At 49.8% G+C, this 23,415-nt stretch overlaps 1 protein-coding gene and 1 pseudogene across 1 annotated transcript in view; one reads left to right on the forward strand and one right to left on the reverse strand.

The window, feature by feature from the left end:
• The window catches only part of BRD4 (bromodomain containing 4), a 75,569-nt gene extending 52,522 nt beyond the window's left edge, over nt 1-23,047 (forward strand). Inside the window, 7 exon segments of the mRNA XM_065043947.1 lie at nt 757-1,299; nt 6,146-6,258; nt 6,404-6,563; nt 11,649-11,779; nt 18,727-18,938; nt 21,157-21,385; nt 22,796-23,047. Of these exon segments, the coding sequence (XP_064900019.1) occupies nt 757-1,299; nt 6,146-6,258; nt 6,404-6,563; nt 11,649-11,779; nt 18,727-18,938; nt 21,157-21,385; nt 22,796-22,906 (1,499 nt within the window). The 3' untranslated portion in view covers nt 22,907-23,047.
• Nucleotides 21,683-21,801, reverse strand: LOC135576806 (5S ribosomal RNA; annotated as a pseudogene).
• Nucleotides 23,048-23,415: the final 368 nt, after the last annotated feature.

The following is a 23,415-nucleotide window of genomic DNA, read 5'->3' on the forward strand; positions in this document are numbered from 1 at the left end:
ATTTTGGGCCCTGAGGTGATTCTGGTGACATTTTGAACTTGGAGGTGATTTTGGCGCCATTTTGAGCCCTGAGGTGACTCTGGTGCCATTTTGGGCCCTGAGGTGATTCTGGTGACATTTTGAACCCTGACGTTGATTTTTGTGCCATTTTGGGCCCTGAGGTGATTCTGGCGCCATTTTGAACCCAGAGGTGATTCTGGTGCCATTTTGATCCCTGAGGTGATTCTGGCGCCATTTTGAGCCCTGAGGTGATTCTGGCGCCATTTTGATCCCTGAGGTGATTCTGGTGACATTTTGATCCCTGAGGTGATTCAGGCGCCATTTTGAGCCCTGAGGTGATTCTAGTGCCATTTTGACCCTGAGGTGATTCTGGTGCCATTTTGACCCTGAGGTGATTCTGGCGCCATTTTGATCCCTGAGGTGATTCTGGTGCCATTCTGATGTCCCTGAGGTGATTCTGGCGCCATTTTGATGTCCCTGAGGTGATTCTGGCGCCATTTTGATCCCTGAGGTGATTCTGGCGCCATTTTGATGTCCCTGAGGTGATTCTGGTGCCATTTTGATCCCTGAGGTGATTCTGGTGCCATTTTGATCCCTGAGCTGACGACCCAAACCCACCCCCACGATTCGTGGTTCTTCCTCCCCAGTCACCCCTGTCCCACCATCCCCACCATTACCCACACACCCCTCACCGGTATTCCCCGTATCAAAGGCCCGTTCCTCACGTCCCCGCCATGTCCCCCTCTCTCTCCCCAGCTTTGCACAACGCTCTGCCTCAGCAGCCCTCCCGGCCCAGCAACCGCGCGGCGGCGCTGCCCCCGAAGCCGTCGCGCCCGCCCGCCGTGTCGCCGGCGCTGGCCCAGCAGCCGCTGCTCCCGCAGCCACCGCTGCCGCAGCCGCCCCAGGTGCTGCTGGAGGACGAGGAGCCGCCGCCGCCGCCGCACCACAACCTGCCTCTGAGCGCCAGCCAGATGCAGCTCTACCTGCAGCAGCTGCAGAAAGTGCAGCCGCAGACTCCGCTTCTCCCTTCAGTGAAGGTCCAGTCGCAGCCGCCGCCGCTGCCGCCGCCGCCGGCTCACCCCGCCGTGCAGCAGCTGCAGCACCAGCCGCCGCCGCGGCCCCTGCACATGCAGCCCCTGCCCTTCCCGCCGCACCTCCCGCAGCCGCAGCCGCCGCCGCCGCAGCAGCACCCGCCCCCGCAGCCGCCCCCGCCGCCGCCGCCGCCGCCGGCCAAGCCGCAGCAGGTCATCCAGCACCACCCGTCGCCGCGGCACCACAAGCCCGACCCCTACGCGACCGGTGAGCGGGAGGCGGCGCTGGAGCCGCGGGGCGGGGCGGCGGGGACGGGCACACGTGTCCGCCGGGCTGCGCCGGTGGGCGCGGAGGATGCACCGGTTCACCGGGACGTGGGGGAACCGCGCGGCGAGGCCCGTTGCCATGGTGAACCACAGGGTTTTGAGGAAATGGAGTGCTCGAGTGACTTGGTTTTGAGGGTCTAGAGATTTTAGGATCTTGAGCAACTCAAGGATCTCAAGTTCTTGAGAATATCAAGTGTCTGAGTATCTTGAATGTCTCGATTTGAGCGTCTTAATGGTTCAAGATCTTGAGGAACTCAAGGATCTCAAGTTTTTGAGATTATCAAGCATTTGAGGATCTTGCATATCTCGGTTTTGAGGATCTTGAGGTTTTAAGATCTTGAGCAACTCAAGGATCTCAAGTTCTTGAGAATATCAAGTGTCTGAGTATCTTGAATGTCTTGATTTGAGCGTCTTGATGTTTGAAGATCTTGAGGAACTCAAGGACCTCAAGTTTTTAGAATATCAAGTATTGGATCATCTTGTTTTCAAGGATCTTGAGGTTTTAAGATCTTGAGGAGCTCAAGGACCTCAAGTTCTGGGGAATATCAGGTATGTGAGCATCTTGTATGTCTCGATTTGAGCATCTTGATGTTTCAAGATCTTGAGGAACTCAAGGATCTCAAGTTTTTAGAATATCAAGTATTCAATCATCTTGTTCTTCAGGATCTTGAGGTTTCAAAATCTTGAGCAACTCAAGGATCTCAAGTTTTTGAGATTATGAAGCGTTTGAGGATCTTGAATATCTCAGTTTTGAGGATGTTGAGGTTTAAGATCTTGAGGAACTCCAGGTTCTCAAGTTTTTAGAATATCAAGTATTGGATCATCTTGTTTTCGAGGATCTAGAGGTTTTAAGATCTTGAGCAACTCAAGGATCTCAAGTTTTTGAGAATATCAAGCATTTGAGGATCTTGAATATCTCGGTTTTGAGGATCTTGAGGTTTAAGATCTTGAGGAACTCCAGGATCTCAAGTTTTTAGAATATCAAGTATTGGATCATCTTGTTTTCAAGGATCTTGAGGTTTTAAGATCTTGAGGAGCTCAAGGACCTCAAGTTTTTAGAATATCAAGTATTCGATCATCTTGTTCTTGAGGATCTTGAGGTTTTAAGATCTTGAGGAGCTCAAGGACCTCAAGTTCTGGGGAATATCAGGTATGTGAGCATCTTGAATGTCTCGATTTGAGCATCTTGATGTTTCAAGATCTTGAGGAACTCAAGGATCTCAAGTTTTTAGAATATCAAGTATTCAATCATCTTGTTCTTGAGGATCTTGAGGTTTCAAAATCTTGAGCAACTCAAGGATCTCAAGTTTTTGAGAATATCAAGCGTTTGAGGATCTTGAATATCTCAGTTTTGAGGATCTTGAGGTTTAAGATCTTGAGGAACTCCAGGTTCTCAAGTTTTTAGAATATCAAGTATTGGATCATCTTGTTTTCGAGGATCTTGAGGTTTCAAAATCTTGAGCAACTCCAGGATCTGAAGTTTTTGAGAATATCAAGTGTCCGAGGATCTTGAATATCTCGGTTTTGAAGATCTTGAGGTCTCAAGACCTTGAGGAACTGAAGGACCTCAAGTTTTTAGAATATCAAGTATCCGATCATCTTGTTCTTGAGGATCTTGAGGTTTTAAGATCTTGAGCAACTCAAGGATCTCAAGTTCTTGAGAATATCAAGTGTCCAAGGATCTTGAATATCTCAGTTTTGAGGGTCTTGAGGTTTCAAGACCTTGAGGAACTCAAGGACCTCAAGTTTTTAGAATATCAAGTATTGGATCATCTTGTTTTCGAGGATCTTGATGTTTTAAGATCTTGAGCAACTCAAGGATCTCAAGTTTTTGAGAATATCGAGTGTCCGAGGATCTTGAATATCTCAGTTTTGAGGATCTTGAGGTTTGAAGATCTTGAGGAACTCCAGGATCTCAAGTTTTTAGAATATCAAGTATTGGATCATCTTCTTTTCAAGGATCTTGAGGTTTTAAGATCTTGAGGAACTCAAGGACCTCAAGTTTTTAGAATATCAAGTATTCGATCGTCTTGTTCTTGAGGATCTTGAGGTTTTAAGATCTTGAGGAACTCAAGGATCTCAAGTTCTGGAGAATATCAGGTATGTGAGCATCTTGAATGTCTCGATTTGAGCGTCTTGATGTTTCAAGATCTTGAGGAACTCAAGGACCTCAAGTTTTTAGAATATCAAGTATTCAATCATCTTGTTCTTGAGGATCTTGAGGTTTCAAAATCTTGAGCAACTCAAGGATCTCAAGTTTTTGAGAATATCAAGCGTTTGAGGATCTTGAATATCTCAGTTTTGAGGATCTTGAGGTTTAAGATCTTGAGGAACTCCAGGACCTCAAGTTTTTAGAATATCAAATATTGGATCATCTTGTTCTTGAGGATCTTGAGGTTTCTAAATCTTTGAGGAACTCCTGGATCTCAAGGTTTTGAGAAGATCAAGTGTCTGAGCATCTTGAATGTCTCGGTTTTGAAGGTCTTGATGTTTCAAGATCTTGAGCAACTCCAGGATCTCAAGTCTTTGAACATAATAAGTTTTTGAGGACCTCAGAGTTCTCAGATCTCTAAGGAACTCAAGGATCTCACATTTTTGAACACGTCAAGAGTCTGAGGACCTTCAGTATCTCATTTCTGAGGGTCTTGAGGTTTTAAGATCATGAGGAACTCAAGGATCTCAAGTTTTTGAGAATATCGAGTGTTCAAGCGTCTCATTCTTGAGGATCTTGAGGTTTCAAGATCATGAGGAACTCAAGGATCTCAAGTTTTTGAACATGTCCAGTGTCTGAAGATCTTGAATCTTTAATCTTTGAGGATCCTGAGGTTTTGTGATCTTTGAGGAACTCAGTCTCAAGTTTTTGGGGAACTCGAGGACCTCATTTGTGAGGAACGAGGATCTCAGGTTTTTGAGGAACTTGGGGATCTCGAGTCTTTGAAGAATTAGAGGGTCTCAAGATTTTGAGAATATTACGTATTTGAGGATCTTCAGGATCTCAAGTATTTGTGGATCTTGAGGTTCTCAAATCTTTGAGAAACTCAAGCACTCAAGTTTTTGAGGAGCTCAGGGACCTTGTTGGTTGGTTTAGGAGATCCCGGATCTCCGTGATGAGCATGGACTCAGTGGTGCCACCACTGAGATTCCCAATGGAGAACATCTCTGGCCAAGATAATGTGACCATGGCGCTCAACCTTCACTGTTGGCTTGAGAGATCCCAGATCTCCATGATGTCCATGGGCTTGGTGGTGCCACCACCGATGGTCCCAATGGAGAACATCTCCAGCCAGGACAACGTGCCCATGGTTCTCAACCTTCACAGTTGGCTTGAGAGATCCCAGATCTCCATGATGTCCATGGGCTTGGTGGTACCACCACCGACATTCCCAATGGAGAACATCTCTGGCCAGGACAACGTGCCCATGGGGCTCAACCTTCACAGTTGGTTTGGGAGATCCCAGATCTCCATGATGTCCATGGGCTTGGTGGTGCCACCGCTGGTGTTCCTGATGGTCCCAATGGAGAACATCTCCAGCCAGGACAATGTGCCCATGGGGCTCAACCTTCACGGTTGGCTTGAGAGATCCCAGATCTCCATGATGTCCATGGCTCCATGGTGCCACCACTGACACATTCCCAATGGAGAACATCTCCGGCCAGGACAACGTGCCCATGGTTCTCAACCTTCACGGTTGGCTTGAGAGATCCCAGATCTCCATGATGTCCATGGGCTCAATGGTGCCACCACTGACATGTTCCCAATATAGAACATCTCTGGCCAGGACAACGTGCCCATGGTTCTCAACCTTCACTGTTGGCTTGAGAGATCCCAGATCTCCATGATGTCCATGGGCTTGGTGGTACCACCACCAGCATTCCCAATGGAGAACATCTCCAGCCAGGACAATGTGCCCATGGTTCTCAACCTTCACTGTTGGCTTGAGAGATCCCAGATCTCCATGATGTCCATGGGCTTGGTGGTACCACCACCAACATTCCCAATGGAGAACATCTCCAGCCAGGACAACGTGCCCATGGGGCTCAACCTTCACAGTTGGTTTGGGAGATCCCAGATCTCCATGATGTCCATGGGCTTGGTGGTGCCACCGCTGGTGTTCCTGATGGTCCCAATGGAGAACATCTCCAGCCAGGACAATGTGCCCATGGGGCTCAACCTTCACGGTTGGCTTGAGAGATCCCAGATCTCCATGATGTCCATGGGCTCCATGGTGCCACCACTGACACGTTCCCAATATAGAACATCTCTGGCCAGGACAACGTGCCTATGGGGCTCAACCTTCACAGTTGGTTTGGGAGATCCTGGATCTCCATGCTGTCCATGGGCTTGGTGGTGCCACCACCGATGGTCCCAATGGAGAACATCTCCAGCCAGGACAACATGCCCATGGTTCTCAACCTTCACGGTTGGCTTGAGAGATCCCAGATCTCCACGATGTCCATGGGCTTGGTGGTGCCACCACCAACATTACCAATGGAGAACATCTCTGGCCAGGACAACGTGCCCGTGGTTCTCAACCTTCACGGTTGGTTTGGAGATCCCGGATCTCCACGATGCGACAGGAGCCGCTTTGATACCAACAACGTTACTATAGAACCAGCAGAAGGCCCCAAACGTCGGGTTGACACCCCAATGAACATCCCCATTCGCTCGCGGCGGCGCCGAATTTGGAGCCGGGAGGAGGGGCCGTTCCCGCGGCGTCGCGCGGCGTTTTCGGGTGACATTGGGCGCTGCCGGCCGCTTTAACTGATGGATGCCAAACCGTTCGCAGGTCACTTGCGGGAAGCCCCTTCCCCTCTCATGATGCATTCCCCACAGATGCCGCCGTTCCAGGGCTTGGTCCACCAGTCGCCACCTCAACAAACCATCCAGCCAAAAAAACAGGTAAAAACACCATAACCACGCAACTCCCGGCGCCGAAACGCCCCGGGGATCGGGGAGGCGGGACGGGCGGGGGGTTCCGCCGCCTTTTTCCGGTCCGTTTTTGCGGGTTTCGGGCCCGTTTTTGACGCGTTTCTCCCCGCGGCAGGAGATGCGAGCCGCCTCGGTGGTGCAGGCGCAGCCGCTGGTGGGGAAGGAGGAGAAGATGCACTCGCCCGCCGTGCGCAACGAGACCTTCAGCCCCCCGCTGCGGCAGGAGCCGCCCAAGCACCCCGAGGGCGGCAAAGCGCCCGCGCACGGCCCGCAGCGTGAGTCGGGGGGCTGGGACCCCCAGCGGCCCCCTTTGGGGGACTGACACCCCCCCCCGGCACCCCCAGTTTGGTGGCTGAGATCCCCCCCCAAATTGTAGTGTCCACGATGCCGTCTCTCCCTCGTTTGGTGCCAGAACCCATCACCCCCAGTTTTGATAGTGGAGACCTCATCGCCCCAGTTTTCATGGTGGAGACCCCATCACCCCAATTTCAGTGCCTCAGACCCCATCACCCCCAAATTTGGCGGCTGAGACACCCCCAGTTTTGATACTGGAGACCCCATCACCCCATTTTCATGGTGGAGACCCCATCACCCCAATTTCAGTGCCTGTGACCACACCACCCCAATTTTGGTGCCTGTGACCCCACCACCCCAATTTTGGTGCCTGAGACCCCATCACCCCCATTTTGGTGGCTGAGCCCCCATCACCCCGCAATATCTATAGTAAGGACCCTCATCACCCCCAAATTTGGTGGCTGAGACACCCCCAGTTTTGATACTGGAGACCCCTTTTTCATGGTGGAGACCCCATCACCCCAATTTCAGTGCCTGAGACCCCACCACCCAATTTTTGGTGGCTGGGACCCCCAGCGGCCCCCTTTGGGGGACTGACACCCCCCCCCGGCACCCCCAGTTTGGTGGCTGAGATCCCCCATCACCCCAAATTGTAGTGTCCACGATGCCGTCTCTCCCTCGTTTGGTGCCAGAACCCATCACCCCCAGTTTTGATAGTGGAGACCTCATCGCCCCAGTTTTCATGGTGGAGACCCCACCACCCCAATTTCAGTGCCTGAGAACCCATCACCCCAATTTTGGTGGCTGAGCCCCCATCACCCCGCAATTTCTATAGTAGAGACCCTCATCACCCCCAAATTTGGTGGCTGAGACACCCCCAGTTTTGATACTGGAGACCCCTTTTTCATGGTGGAGACCCCATCACCCCAATTTCAGTGCCTGAGACCCCACCACCCAATTTTTGGTGGCTGGGACCCCCAGAACCCCCCTTTGGGGGACTGACACCCCCCCCGGCACCCCCAGTTTGGTGGCTGAGATCCCCCCCAAATTGTAGTGTCCACGATGCCGTCTCTCCCTGGTTTGGTGCCAGAACCCATCACCCCAATTTCGGTGCCTGAGACACCCCCATCACCCCCAGTTTTGGTAGTGGAGACGCCATCACCCCCTGATTTCTGTAGTAGGGACCCTCATCACCCCCTAATTTGGTGGCTGAGACACCCCCAGTTTTGATAGTGGAGACCCCATCACCCCATTTTCATGGTGGAGACCCCATCACCCCAATTTCAGTGCCTCAGACCACATCACCCCAATTTTGGCAGCTGAGACACCCCCAGTTTTGATACTGGAGACCCCATCACCCCATTTTCATGGTGGAGACCCCATCACCCCAATTTCAGTGCCTCAGACCCCATCACCCCCATTTTGGTGCCTGAGACCCCCATCACCCCCCAATTTCTATAGCAGGGATCCTCATCACCCCCAAATTTGGTGGCTGAGACACCCCCAGTTTTGATAGTGGAGACCCCATCACCCCTTTTTCATGGTGGAGACCCCATCACCCCAATTTCAGTGCCTCAGACCCCACCACCCCCATTTTGATGGCTGAGCCCCCCATCACCCAGTTTCTATAGTAGGGACCCTCATCACCCCCAAATTTGGTGGCTGAGACACCCCCAGTTTTGATACTGGAGACCCCATCACCCCATTTTTATGGTGGAGATGCCATCACCCCAATTTCAGTGCCTGAGACCCCACCACCCCAATTTTGGTGCCTGAGAACCCATCACCCCCATTTTGGTGGCTGAGCCCCCATCACCCCCCAATTTCTATAGTAGGGACCCTCATCACCCCCAAATTTGGTGGCTGAGACACCCCCAGTTTTGATACTGGAGACCCCTTTTTCATGGTGGAGACCCCATCACCCCAATTTCAGTGCCTGAGACCCCACCACCCAATTTTTGGTGGCTGGGACCCCCAGAACCCCCCTTTGGGGGACTGACACCCCCCCCGGCACCCCCAGTTTGGTGGCTGAGATCCCCCATCACCCCAAATTGTAGTGTCCACGATGCCGTCTCTCCCTGGTTTGGTGCCAGAACCCATCACCCCAATTTTGGTGCCTGAGACACCCCCATCACCCCCAGTTTTGGTAGTGGAGACGCCATCACCCCCTGATTTCTGTAGTAGGGACCCTCATCACCCCCTAATTTGGTGGCTGAGACACCCCCAGTTTTGATAGTGGAGACCTCATCGCCCCAGTTTTCATGGTGGAGACCCCATCACCCCAATTTCAGTGCCTCAGACCCCATCACCCCCAAATTTGGCAGCTGAGACACCCCCAGTTTTGATACTGGAGACCCCATCACCCCATTTTCATGGTGGAGACCCCACCACCCCAATTTCAGTGCCTGTGACCACACCACCCCAATTTTGGTGCCTGAGACCCCATCACCCAAATTTTGGTGGCTGAGCCCCCGTCACCCCCCAATTTCTATAGTAGGGACCCTCATCACCCCCAAATTTGGTGGCTGAGACACCCCCAGTTTTGATACTGGAGACCCCATCACCCCATTTTCATGGTGGAGATGCCATCACCCCAATTTCAGTGCCTGAGACCCCATCACCCCAGCTTTGATGGTGGAGACCCCATCACCCCAATTTCAGTGCCTCAGACCCCACCACCCCAATTTTGGTGCCTGAGACCCCATCACCCCAATTTTGGTGGCTGAGCCCCCATCACCCCCCAATTTCTGTAGTAGGGACCCTCATCACCCCCAAATTTGGTGGCTGAGACACCCCCAGTTTTGATACTGGAGACCCCATCACCCCTTTTTCATGGTGGAGACCCCATCACCCCAATTTCAGTGCCTCAGACCCCACCACCCCAATTTTGGTGCCTGAGACCCCATCACCCAAATTTTGGTGGCTGAGCCCCCGTCACCCCCCAATTTCTATAGTAGGGACCCTCATCACCCCCAAATTTGGTGGCTGAGACACCCCCAGTTTTGATACTGGAGACCCCATCACCCCAGTTTTCATGGTGGAGACCCCATCACCCCAATTTCAGTGCCTGAGACCCCACCACCCAATTTTTGGTGGCTGAGCCCCCATCACCCCCCAATTTCTATAGTAGGGACCCTCATCACCCCCAAATTTGGTGGCTGAGAGACCCCCAGTTTTGATAGTGGAGACCCCATCACCCCATTTTCATGGTGGAGACCCCATCACCCCAGTTTCAGTGCCTGAGACCCCACCACCCCAGTTTTGGTGCCTGAGAACCCATCACCCCAATTTCGGTGCCTGAGACACCCCCATCACCCCCATTTCTGGTAGTGGAGACCCCTCACCCCCATTTTGATGGTGGAGATGCCATCACCCCAGTTTCAGTGCCTGAGGCCCGATCGTCCCAATTTTGGTGCCTGAGACCCCATCACCCCCATTTTGGTGGCTGAGCCCCCCATCACCCCCCAATTTCTATAGTAGGGACCCTCATCACCCCCAAATTTGGTGGCTGAGACACCCCAGTTTTGATACTGGAGACCCCATCACCCCATTTTCATGGTGGAGACCCCATCACCCCAATTTCAGTGCCTCAGACCCCATCACCCCCATTTTGGTGGCTGAGCCCCCATCACCCCGCAATTTCTATAGTAGGGACCCTCATCACCCCCAAATTTGGTGGCTGAGACACCCCCAGTTTTGATACTGGAGACCCCATCACCCCATTTTCATGGTGGAGACCCCATCACCCCAATTTCAGTGCCTGAGACCCCATCACCCCAGTTTTGATGGTGGAGACCACATCACCCAAATTTTGGTGCCTGAGACCTCCATCACCCCCCAATTTCTATAGTAGGGACCCTCATCACCCCCAAATTTGGTGGCTGAGACACCCCAGTTTTGATACTGGAGACCCCATCACCCCTTTTTCATGGTGGAGACCCCATCACCCCAATTTCAGTGCCTGAGACACCCCCATCGCCCCCAGTTTTGGTAGTGGAGACCCCATCACCCCATTTTTGATGGTGGAGATGCCATCACCCCAATTTCAGTGCCTGAGAGCCCATCACCCCAGTTTTGATGGTGGAGACCCCATCACCCCAGTTTTGGTGGCTGAGCCCCCATCACCCCCCAATTTCTATAGCAGGGACCCTCATCACCCCCAAATTTGGTGGCTGAGACACCCCAGTTTTGATACTGGAGACCCCATCACCCCTTTTTCATGGTGGAGACCCCATCACCCCAATTTCAGTGCCTGAGACACCCCCATCGCCCCCAGTTTTGGTAGTGGAGACCCCATCACCCCATTTTTGATGGTGGAGATGCCATCACCCCAATTTCAGTGCCTGAGAGCCCATCACCCCAGTTTTGATGGTGGAGACCCCATCACCCCAGTTTTGGTGGCTGAGCCCCCATCACCCCCCAATTTCTATAGCAGGGACCCTCATCACCCCCAAATTTGGTGGCTGAGACACCCCCAGTTTTGATACTGGAGACCCCATCACCCCTTTTTCATGGTGGAGACCCCATCACCCCAATTTCAGTGCCTGAGACCCCATCCCCCCCATTTTGGTGGTGGAGACCCCCGTGACCCCCAATTTTAGTGGCAGAGACCCAATCACCCCCCATTTCACTTGCTGAGACCCCATCACCCCCATTTTGATGGCTGAGCCCCCATCACCCCAATTTTACTGAGACCCCCCCAGCAACCTTATTTTGATTGCTGAGACCCCCATCACCCCACATTTCAGTGTGTGAGACCCCAGTTTTGCTGGCAGACGCCCCATCACCCCCATTTTGATGGTGGAGACCCCATCACCCCAATTTCGATGACCACGTCCCCCCACATCACTCCAAATTTTTCTGGCACCCCCATCACCCCCCAATTTCAACAGTGGAGACGCTTAACACCCCAAATGGTAGTGGAGACGCCATCACCCCTATTTTGATGGCTGACACCCCGCCACTTTGCTTGCTTAGACCCCCCAATCACCCCAAATTCGGTGTCTGAGCCCCCGTCACCCCAATTTCCGGGGTCCCCCCCCATCTGACGCAGCCGCTGGTTCCAGGGCCGGAGCTGAAGCCCCTGGAGGGGGGGCGACCCGTGATCAGACCCCCGGAGCAGAACCCCCCCCAGCCCGGAGCGCCCGACAAGGAGCGGCAGAAGCAGGAGCCCAAGACGCCCGTCGCCCCAAAAAAGGTAACGGGCTCGGAACAGAAATGGGGGGGGAAGAAGGCAAAAGGGAGCGGGAAACATCCCAAAAGCGGGGAAAAAACTCAGGGAATTGGGAGTGGAACCGCCCAAAATTGGGAGTGGAACAGCCCAAAAATTGGGAGTGGAACTGCCCAAAAATTGGGAGTGGAACCGCCCAAAATTGGGAATGGAACCGCCCAAAAATTGGGAATGGAACCTCCCAAAATAGGGAATGGAACCTCCTTGAAATAGGGAATGGAACCGCCCAAAATTGGGAGTGGAACCGCCAAAAAATTGGAAGTGAAACCTCCCAAAAGTGGGAATGAAACATCCAAAAATTGGGAATGGAACCTCCCAAAATTCGGAATGGAACCTCCCAAAACTGGGAATGGAACCTCCCAAAAATTGGGAGTGAAACCTCCTTAAAATTGGGAGTGAAACCTCCCCAAATTGGGAATGGATCCTCCCAAAAATTGGGAATGAAACCTCCCAAAAATTAGGAGTGAAACCTCCCAAAATTGGGAATGGAACCTCCTAAAAATTGGGAGTGGAAGCTCCCAAAAATTGGGAATGGAACCTCCCAAGATTGGGAAGGAAACCTCCCAAAATTCAGAATGGAACCTTCCAAAAGTGAGAATGAACCCTCCTTAAAATTGGGGATGGAACCTCCTTAAAATAGGGAATGGAACCTCCTTAAAATAGGGAATGGAACCTCCCAAAATTGGGAATGAACCCTCCCAAAAATTGGGAATGGAACCTCCCAAAATTCAGAATGGAACCTTCCAAAAGTGAGAATGAACCCTCCTTAAAATTGGGGATGGAACCTCCTTAAAATAGGGAATGGAACCTCCCAAAATTGGGAATGAACCCTCCCAAATTGGGAATGGAACCTCCCAAGATTGGGAAGGAAACCTCCCAAAAATCCGGGAATGGAAACTCCCAAAATCTGGGAATGGAACCTCCCAAAATTGGGGATGGAACCTATCAAAATCTGGGAATGGAACCTCCCAAAAATTAGGAATGAACCCTCCCAAAAATTGGGAATGGAACCTCCCAAAAATTGGGATTGAAACCTCCAAAATTGGGAATGGAACCTCCCAAAAATTGGGAATTAAACCTCCCAAATTGGGAATGGAACCTCCCAAAAATTGGGATTGAAACCTCCAAAACTGGGAATGGAACCTCCCAAAATCTGGGAATGGAACCTCCCAAGATTGGGAAGGAAACCTCCAAAAAATCTGGGAATGGAACCTCCCAAGATTGGGAAGGAAACCTCCCAAAATTCAGAATGGAACCTTCCAAAAGTGAGAATGAACCCTCCTTAAAATTTGGGATGGAACCTCCTTAAAATAGGAAATGGAACCTCCTTAAAATAGGGAATGGAACCTCCCAAGATTGGGAATGGAACCTATCAAAATCTGGGAATGGAACCTCCAAAATTGGGAGTGAAACCTCCTTAAAATTGGGAGTGAAACCTCCCAAAATTGGGAATGAACCCTCCCAAAATTCAGAATGGAACCTTCCAAAAGTGAGAATGAACCCTCCTTAAAATTGGGGATGGAACCTCCTTAAAATAGGAAATGGAACCTCCCAACATTGGGAATGAACCCTCCCAAATTGGGAATGGAACCTCCCAAGATTGGGAAGGAAACCTCCCAAAAATCCGGGAATGGAAACTCCCAAAATCTGGGAATGGAACCTCCAAAATTGGGAATGAAACATCCCAAAAATTGGGCATGGAACCTCCCAAATTCAGAATGGAACCTCCCAAAATTGGGAGTGGAACCTCCTTAAAATAGGGAATGAACCCTCCCAAAAGTTGGGAACGGAACCTCCCAAAAATTGGGATTGAAACCTCCAAAATTGGGAATGGAACCTCCCAAGATTGGGAAGGAAACCTCCCAAGTTTGGGAAGGAAACCTCCCAAAAATCCGGGAATGCAACCTCCCAAAATCTGGGAATGGAACCTCCCAAAATCTGGGAATGGAACCTCCCAAAATTGGGGATGGAACCTATCAAAATCTGGGAATGGAACCTCCCAAAAATTAGGAATGAACCCTCCCAAAAATTGGGAATGGAACCTCCCAAAAATTGGGATTGAAACCTCCCAAATTGGGAATGGAACCTCCCAAAAATTGGGAATTAAACCTCCCAAATTGGGAATGGAACCTCCCAAGATTGGGATTGACCCCTCCAAAATTGGGAATGGAACCTCCCAAAAATTGGGAATTAAACCTCCCAAATTGGGAATGGAACCTCCCAAAAATTGGGAATTAAACCTCCCAAATTGGGATTGAAACCTCCCAAATTGGGAATGGAACCTCCCAAATTGGGAATGGAACCTCCCAAAATCTGGGAATGGAACCTCCCAAATTGGGAATGGAACCTCCCAAGATTGGGATTGAAACCTCCCAAATTGGGAATGGAACCTCCCAAAAATTGGGATTGAAACCTCCCAAATTGGGAATGGAACCTCCCAAAAATTGGGATTGAAACCTCCCAAATTGGGAATGGAACCTCCCAAAAATTGGGATTGAAACCTCCAAAATTGGGAATGGAACCTCCCAAAAATTGGGAATGGAACCTCCCAAGATTGGGAATGGAACCTCCCAAAAATTGGGAATTAAACCTCCCAAATTGGGAATGGAACCTCCCAAAATCTGGGAATGGAACCTCCAAAATTGGGAATTAAACCTCCCAAATTGGGAATGGAACCTCCCAAAAATGTCAGTTAAACCCCCAAAATTCAGGCGAGGCCTCCCCGGTGACCCAGGGAGGCACCGGCCGCCTCCATCCCGGCGTGCCGCCAAGTCGTGGCGTTTCCCGCCTCCCGATTGCCCGTTGCGGGGCGGGATCGGTTGCCGATGTGGCGACGGGACCTTCACCACGTGCTGGTGCGGCTTGGACTCCGTCTCTCGGTCTCTTCCAACCCCCGTTGTTCTGTGGTTCATCACCACGCGGCTTTGACGGGACCTCGAGTTACGTCCGGCTCCGGGTTCCTCAGGACATGGGGCTGTTGGAGAAGGTCCAGAGGACACCATGAGGACAACTGGGAGGACACTTGGGGTTCTCCAGCCTGGATCTTGAGGATCTTGAGCTTCTTTGAGGAACAAAAGGATCCAAGTTCTTGGAGAAAGACTTTTGACCAAAGGCCTATATTTGAAGATCTTGAGCTTCTTTGAGGAAGTCGAGGTTCTCAAGTTTTGGAGAAAGACTTTTGACCAAAAACCTCTGTTTGAGGATCTTGAGCTTCTTTGAGGAACTCGAGGATCTCAAGTTTTTGGAGAAATATTTGACCATAAACCTTTATTTGAAGATCTTGAGGTTCTCAGATCTTTGAGGAACTCAAGGGTCTCAAATTTTGGAGAAAGATTTGACCAAAAACCTTTATTTGAGGATCTTGAGGTTCTCAGATCCTTGAGGAACCCAAGGGTCTCAAATTCTGGAGAAAGACTTTTGACCAAAGACCTTTATTTGAGGATCTTGAGGATCCAAGATTCAAGAGAGAGACTTTTGACCAAAGGCCTTTATTTGAGGATCTTGAGCTTCTCAGATCTTTGAGGAACTTGAGGATCTCAAGTTTTTAGGGAAAGACTTTTGACCAAGGACCTTTATTTGAAGTTCTTGAGTTTCTTGGAGGAACTCGAGGATCTCAAGTTTTTGGAGAAATATTTGACCATAAACCTTTATTTGAAGATCTTGAGGTTCTCAGATCTTTGAGGAACTCAAGGGTCTCAAATTTTGGAGAAAGATTTGACCAAAAACCTTTATTTGAGGATCTTGAGCTTCTCAGATCCTTGAGGAACCCAAGGGTCTCCAATTTTGGAGGAAGATTTGACCAAAAACCTGTATTCAGAGATCTTGAGCTTCTCAGATCCTTGAGGAACTTGAGGATCCAAGTTTTTGGAGAGAGATTTGACCAAAAACCTTTATTTGAAGATCTTGAGCTTCTTTGAGGAACTCGAGGATCTCAAGTTCTGGAGAAAGACTTTTGACCATAAACCTTTATTTGAGGATCTTGAAGTTCTCAGATCTTTGAGGAACTCAAGGGTCTCAAATTTTGGAGAAAGACTTTTGACCAAAGACCTTTATTTGAGGATCTTGAGCTTCTTTGAGGAACTCAATGATCCAAGATTTGAGAGAGTGACTTTTGACCAAAGGCCTTTATTTGAAGATCTTGAGCTTCTCAGATCCTTGAGGAACCCAAGGGTCTCAAATTTTGGAGGAAGATTTGACCAAAAACCTGTATTCAAAGATCTTGAGCTTCTCAGATCTTTGAGGAACTTGAGGATCCAAGTTTTTGGAGAGAGATTTGACCAAAAACCTTTATTTGAAGATCTTGAGCTTCTTTGAGGAACTCGAGGATCTCAAGTTCTGGAGAAAGACTTTTGACCATAAACCTTTATTTGAGGATCTTGAGCTTCTCAGATCTTTGAGGAACTCGAGGATCTCAAGTTTTTGGAGAAAGATTTGACCAAAAACCTTTATTTGAGGATCTTGAGCTTCTCAGATCTTTGAGGAACCCAAGGGTCTCAAATTTTGGAGGAAGATTTGACCAAAAACCTGTATTCAAAGATCTTGAGCTTCTCAGATCTTTGAGGAACTTGAGGATCCAAGTTTTTGGAGAGAGATTTGACCAAAAACCTTTATTTGAGGATCTTGAGCTTCTTTGAGGAACTCGAGGTTCTCAAGGTTTTGGTGAAAGACTTTTGACCATAAACCTTTATTTGAGGATCTTGATGTTCTCAGATCTTTGAGGAACTCGAGGATCTCAAGTTTTTGGAGAAAGATTTGAGCAAAAACCTCTGTTTGAGGATCTGGAGCTTCTTTGAGGAACAAAAGGATCCAAGTTCTTGGAGAAAGACTTTTGACCAAAGACCTTTATTTGAAGATCTTGAGCTTCTCAGATCCTTGAGGAACCCAAGGTTCTCAAATTTTGAAGGAAGATTTGACCAAAAACCTGTATTCAGAGATCTTGAGCTTCTCAGATCTTTGAGGAACTTGAGGATCTCAAGTTTTTAGAGAAAGACTTTTGACCAAAGACCTTTATTTGAGGATCTTGAGCTTCTCAGATCCTTGAGGAACCCAAGGGTCTCAAATTTTGGAGAAAGATTTGACCAAAGGCCTTTATTTGAAGATCTTGATGTTCTCAGATCTTTGAGGAAATCAATGATCTCAAGTTTTTGGAGAAAGATTTGACCAAATCCTCTGTTTGAGAATCTTGAGCTTCTTTGAGGAACAAAAGGATCCAAGTTCTTGGAGAAAGACTTTTGACCAAAGACCTTTATTTGAGGATCTTGAGCTTCTTTGAGGAACTCGAGGATCTCAAGTTTTTGGGGAAAAATTTGACCATAAACCTTTATTTGAAGATCTTGAGCTTCTTTGAGGAACAAAAGGATCCAAGTTCTTGGAGAAAGACTTTTGACCAAAGACCTTTATTTGAGGATCTTGAGCTTCTTTGAGGAACTCGAGTTCTCAAGGTTTTGGAGAAAGACTTTTGACCATAAACCTTTATTTGAGGATCTTGAGCTTCTTTGAGGAACTCAATGATCCAAGATTTGAGAGAGTGACTTTTGACCAAAGGCCTTTATTTGAAGATCTTGAGCTTCTCAGATCTTCGAGGAACTTGAGGATCCAAGTTTTTGGAGAAAGATTTGACCAAAGACCTTTATTTGAAGATCTTGAGCTTCTCAGATCCTTGAGGAACCCAAGGGTCTCAAATTTTGGAGAAAGACTTTTGACCAAGGACCTTTATTTGAGGATCTTGAGCTTCTTTGAGGAACTCGAGGTTCTCAAGGTTTTGGTGAAAGACTTTTGACCAAAAACCTTTATTTGCAGATCTTGTGCTTCTCAGATCCTTGAGGAACCCAAGGGTCCCAAATTTTGGAGAAAGACTTTTGACCAAAGACCTTTATTTGAAGATCTTGAGTTTCTTTGAGGAACTCGAGGATCTCAAGTTTTTGGAGAAATATTTGACCATAAACCTTTATTTGAAGATCTTGATGTTCTCAAATCCTTGAGGAACTCAAGGATCTCAAGTTTTTGGAGAAAGATTTGACCAAAAACCTCTGTTTGAGGATCTTGAGCTTCTTTGAGGAACTCGAGGTTCTCAAGGTTTTGGAGAAAGACTTTTGACCATAAACCTTTATTTGAAGATCTTGAGCTTCTCAGATCTTTGAGGAACTTGAGGATCCAAGTTTTTGGAGAAAGATTTGACCAAAAACCTTTATTTGAGGATCTTGAGCTTCTCAGATCCTTGAGGAACCCAAGGGTCTCAAATTTTGGAGGAAGATTTGACCAAAAACATGTATTCAAAGATCTTGAGCTTCTCAGATCTTTGAGGAACTTGAGGATCCAAGTTTTTGGAGAAAAATTTGACCATAAACCTTTATTTGAAGATCTTGAGGTTCTCAGATCTTTGAGGAACCCAAGGGTCTCAAATTTTGGAGAAAGACTTTTGACCAAAGACCTTTATTTGAGGATCTTGAGCTTCTTTGAGGAACTTGAGGTTCTCAAGTTTTGCAGAAAGACTTTTGACCAAAAACCTGTCGCAACAAGGCCCAATGGTTTTAAACTGGAAGAGCGTAGACTTAGACTTGACCTAAGGAAGAAATACTTTATGCTAAGGGTGGTGAGAGCCTGGCCCAGGTTGCCCAGAGAGGTGGTGGATGAACCGTCCCTGGAGACACCCAAGGTCAAGGTTGGACGGCGCTCTGAGCAACCTGAGCTGGTGAAGGTGACACTGGGTGACATTTGATGGTCCCTTCCAACCCAAACGGGTCCAAGATTTTGAATACGAGGAGCTGGTCCCATCCGCTTGGGTTTTATGGGAGGAGATGTTGCCTCCGCCATCTTCTCCAGCCGTGGGGAAGCGTTTGTGTGGATGACGCCATGACGGGGAATAGATTTGGTGGGTTCGGCCTTGCTGAACCGCCCTGTTCTTCTCTCCGCAGGACCTGAAGATCAAGAACATGGGCTCCTGGGCCAGCCTGGTGCAGAAACATCCCACCACGCCGTCCTCCACGGCCAAGTCCTCCAGTGACAGCTTCGAGCAGTTCAAGAGGGCGGCGCGGGAGAAGGAGGAGCGGGAGAAGGCGCTGAAGGCGCAGGCGGAGCAGGTGGAGAGGGAGAAGGAGCGGCTGAGGCGGGAGCAGGAGAGGATGAGGTGAGAACGTCGGCGTCGGCGCCATCATCGCCGCCAAGGTGGCCACCGGCATCCTGGTGTGTGTCTTTGGGGCGGGTTTGGGCCGCTGAGCCCAGGGATCAAAATGGCGGTGCCAGAATCACCTCATGGCTCAAAATGGCGCCTGAATCACCTCAGGGCTCAAAATGGCGCCGGAATTGCCTCAGGGCTCAAAATGGCGCCAGAATCACCTCAGGGTCAAAATGGCGCCGGAATTACCTCAGGGATCAAAATGGCACCAGAATCACCTCAGGGTCAAAATGGCGCCAGAATTACCTCAGGGCTCAAAATGGCGTCACCAGAATCACCTCAGGGTCAAGATGGCGCCTGAATCCCCTCAGGGCTCAAAATGGCGCCTGAATCACCTCAGGGTCAAAATGGCGCCTGAATCACCTCAGGGCTCAAAATGGCGCCTGAATCACCTCAGGGCTCAAAATGGCGCCGGAATCGCCTCAGGGATCAAAATGGCGCCAGAATCGCCTCAGGGTCAAAATGGTGCCAGAATCACCTCAGGGCTCAAAATGGCGTCAGAATCACCTCAGGGCTCAAAATGGCGCCAGAATCACCTCAGGGCTCAAAATGGCGCCAGAATCACCTCAGGGTCAAAATGGCGCCGGAATTACCTCAGGGATCAAAATGGCACCAGAATCACCTCAGGGTCAAAATGGCGCCAGAATCACCTCAGGGCTCAAAATGGCGCCAGAATCACCTCAGGGCTCAAAATGGCGTCACCAGAATCACCTCAGGGCTCAAAATGGCGCCAGAATCGCTTCAGGGCTCAAAATGGCGTCACCAGAATCACCTCAGGGCTCAAAATGGCGCCAGAATCACCTCAGGGCTCAAAATGGCGTCACCAGAATCACCTCAGGGCTCAAAATGGCTCTGGGGGTACCAAGATGGGCTCATGTTGCCATCCAAAGTGCCGCACGGTCTGATCCGCGGCACCAATCTGCTCCGATCGGCAGCACCATCCAGTTTCGTGGCAGGAGTCCGATCTCCTGGCGTGATCTGATCTGATCTGATCTGATCTCACGGCACGATCCCGTCCCAGCCCACGGCACAAAGCTGATCCCATTTCGTGGCACAAACCTGATACTGTGGCACAAATCTGATCCCATCTTGTGGCACAAATGTGATACTGTGGCACAAATCTGATCCCGTCTCGTGGCACAAATCTGATCCAGTTTCATGGCACAAATCTGATCCCATTTCATGGCACGAATCTGATCTTGTGGCACAAATCTGATCCCATTTCATGGCATGATCCTGATCTCGTGGCACAAATCTGATCCCGTATCATGGCACAAATCTCATCACATCTCGTGGCACAAATCTGATACTGTGGCACGACTCTGATCCCATTTCATGGCACAAACCTGATCCCATTTCATGGCACGAATCTGATCCCATCTCATGGCACAAACCTGATACCGTGCCACAAATCTGATCCCATTTCATGGCACAAATGTGATACCGTGCCACAAATCTGATCCCATCTTGTGGCACAAATGTGATACTGTGGCACAAATCTGATCCCGTCTCGTGGCACAAACCTGATCCAGTTTCATGGCACAAATCTGATCCAATTTCATGGCACAAATCTGATCTTGTGGCACGAATCTGATCCAGTTTCATGGCGCAAACCTGATACTGTGCCACAAATCTGATCCCATTTCATGGCATGATCCTGATCTCGTGGCACAAATCTGATCCCATATCATGGCACAAATCTGATACTGTGGCACAAATCTGATCCCATTTCGTGGCACAAACCTGATCTTGTGGCACAAATCTGGTCCCATTTCATGGCACAAATCTGATCCCATATCATGGCACAAACCTGATCTTGTGGCACAAATCTGATCCCATTTCATGGCACAAATCTGATCTTGTGGCACGAATCTGATCCCATTTCATGGCACGAATCTGATCCCATTTCATGGCACAAATCTGATCCAAATTCCTGGCACAAACCTGATCTCGTGGCACGAATCTGATCCAGTTTCATGGCACAAATCTGATCCCATTTCATGGCACAAACCTGATCTTGTGGCACAAATCCGATCCCGTTTCATGGCACAAACCCGCTCTCATGCCACAAACCCAATCAGATCTCACGGCACAAACCCCCACCGCTCTCTCCAATCCCCCAAAACCCCCCCCGAGCCGCCCGTCCCCATTTCGGTGCCTGTTTCGGCAGGAGCCGGGAGGACGAGGACGCCATGGAGCAGGCGCGCCGGGCGCACGAGGAGGTTCGGCGGCGCCAGGAGCAGCAGCAGCAGCAGCAGCAGGTGACGGCGGTGACGGTGACGGCGGCGGCGGCGGCACCGCAGGCCCAGAGCTCGCAGCCCCAGGCCTCCCAGTCCATGCTGGACCAGCAGCGGGAGATGGCCAGGAAGAGGGAGCAGGAACGGAGGCGCCGGGAAGCGGTGAGGACGGGAACACCGGGGAAATCCCCAGGGAGCGTGAATATAAATCATGGGGATGCTGAGGCATTCACAGGATGTTGGGTTGGAAGGGACCTCAAAGCTCATCCATCCAACCCCCCGGAGCGGGAACACCCAGCTGAGGTGACACGGGAACGTGTCCCTGTCCTTGAACTGAGGGGCCACAACTGGACACACTATTCCAGATGTGACACACTATTCCAGATGTGACACACTATTCCAGGTGTGACACACTATTCCAGGTGTGACCTCAAGGGCCACAAGGGCCAGTGCTGGCTCAGCCCACAGCACCCGCTATTCCCAGCTGGTCTCCCATCCAAGCGCTGACCGGGCCCGACCCTGCTTAGCTTCCCAGAGCAGACGGGATGGGGCGTTCTCAGGGTGCTATGGCTATAGATATTATATATATGTATATATATATGTTCCCCAAGTATATCCTGATAATATCTGAACTAAAGGGCAGAGCAGAGGGCAGGAGAACCTCTCTGACCTACTGACCACCCCCTTCTAACCCCCCCAGGTCCCATTGGTCTCCCATCCAAGCACTGACCGGGCCCGACCCTGCTTAGCTTCCCAGATCAGACGAGATGTGGCATTCCCAGGGTGCTATGGCTATATATATATATATATGTTCCCCAAGTATATCTTCATTATATTTGAACTAAAGGGCAGAGCAGAGGGGCAGGAGAACCTCTCTGACCTACTGACCACCCCCTTCTAACCCCCCCAGGTCCCATTGGCTTCCTGGCCACAAGGGCCCAGTGCTGGCTCAGCCCACAGCACCCGCTATTCCCAGCTGGTCTCCCATCCAAGCGCTGACCGGGCCCGACCCTGCTTAGCTTCCCAGAGCAGACGGGATGGGGCGTTCTCAGGGTGCTGTGGCTGTATATATTATATATATGTATATATATATGTTCCCCAAGTATATCCTGATAGTATCTGAATTAAACCCTTTTTTCAAGGGCAGAGTAGAGGGGCAGGAGAACCTCTCTGACCTACTGACCACCCCCTTCTAACCCCCCCAGGTCCCACTGGTCTCCCATCCAAGCACTGACCGGGCCCGACCGGCTTAGCTTCCTCAAAAATTCGCTGAGGATGCCAAAAAATTCCCCAGTTTTCCCCCCAAAATTAAATCTGGCGGCTGAAAAATTTCTGAATATTTAGAAAAATTGCTGAGAATTCTGAAAAATTTGGGAGAATTTTTAAAAATGGCAAAAATGTTTCAAATTCCAAGAATTTCCCAAGGAAAAAAAAATTGCTGAGGATGCAAAAAAAAATTCCCTGTAAAAAACTCCATGGATTCTGAAAAATTGCCAAAAAAGCGCCAAAATTGATAATTTCACCAAATTGATGCGTTTCTCTTTAATTGCCTTTAATTTCTGTTAATTGCAGATGGCGGCGACGATCGACATGAATTTCCAGAGCGATTTATTGGCAATATTCGAAAGAAAAACCTTTTCTAGCGGCGCCTGGAGATTTTGGGCTCATTTCCTCCGGATTTGACTCTTTAAAAAAAAAAAAAAAAAAATGGAAAAAAAAAACACACAAAAAAAAGCAAAAATTCTCCTTTTTTTCCCCCATTTTCCCCAGCAGGAAAAAGAGAAAAAAAAAAAAAGCTTCGGACTTTCCGTTAAGTGTTAAAAATGAGGTGAAATAGTTGCGGGCTGGAGCTCGGGCGGCGCAGGGAGCGGCGGGTCTGCCTTACCCCCCCCCCCCACGGACTTATTTTGGGTCATTTTCCTTCGTTTTCCCTCAGTTTCCCCCCATTTCGCAGCAAAAGACGCCGAGAAAAATCCTCCAGATTTGAAGGGAAAATCGCAACCCGGACGCAAAACAATGTGCCCCCCCCCAATATTGATCTTCACTGTTTGTCCCGGGGTGATTTTTGGGTTGATTTCTCACGGTTTTGGGGGTTTTTTGGGGGAGCCGGGTTGGGTTGGGGGGTTCGCACCCAGAAGGCCCCGGTAGAATGTGGCGGCTGGGCGGGGGGGAGTTGGGCGGGGGGAAGTGGG

Source organism: Columba livia, chromosome 30 (genome assembly GCF_036013475.1).
Source record: "Columba livia isolate bColLiv1 breed racing homer chromosome 30, bColLiv1.pat.W.v2, whole genome shotgun sequence".
NCBI classification, from domain to species: Eukaryota; Metazoa; Chordata; class Aves; order Columbiformes; family Columbidae; genus Columba; species Columba livia.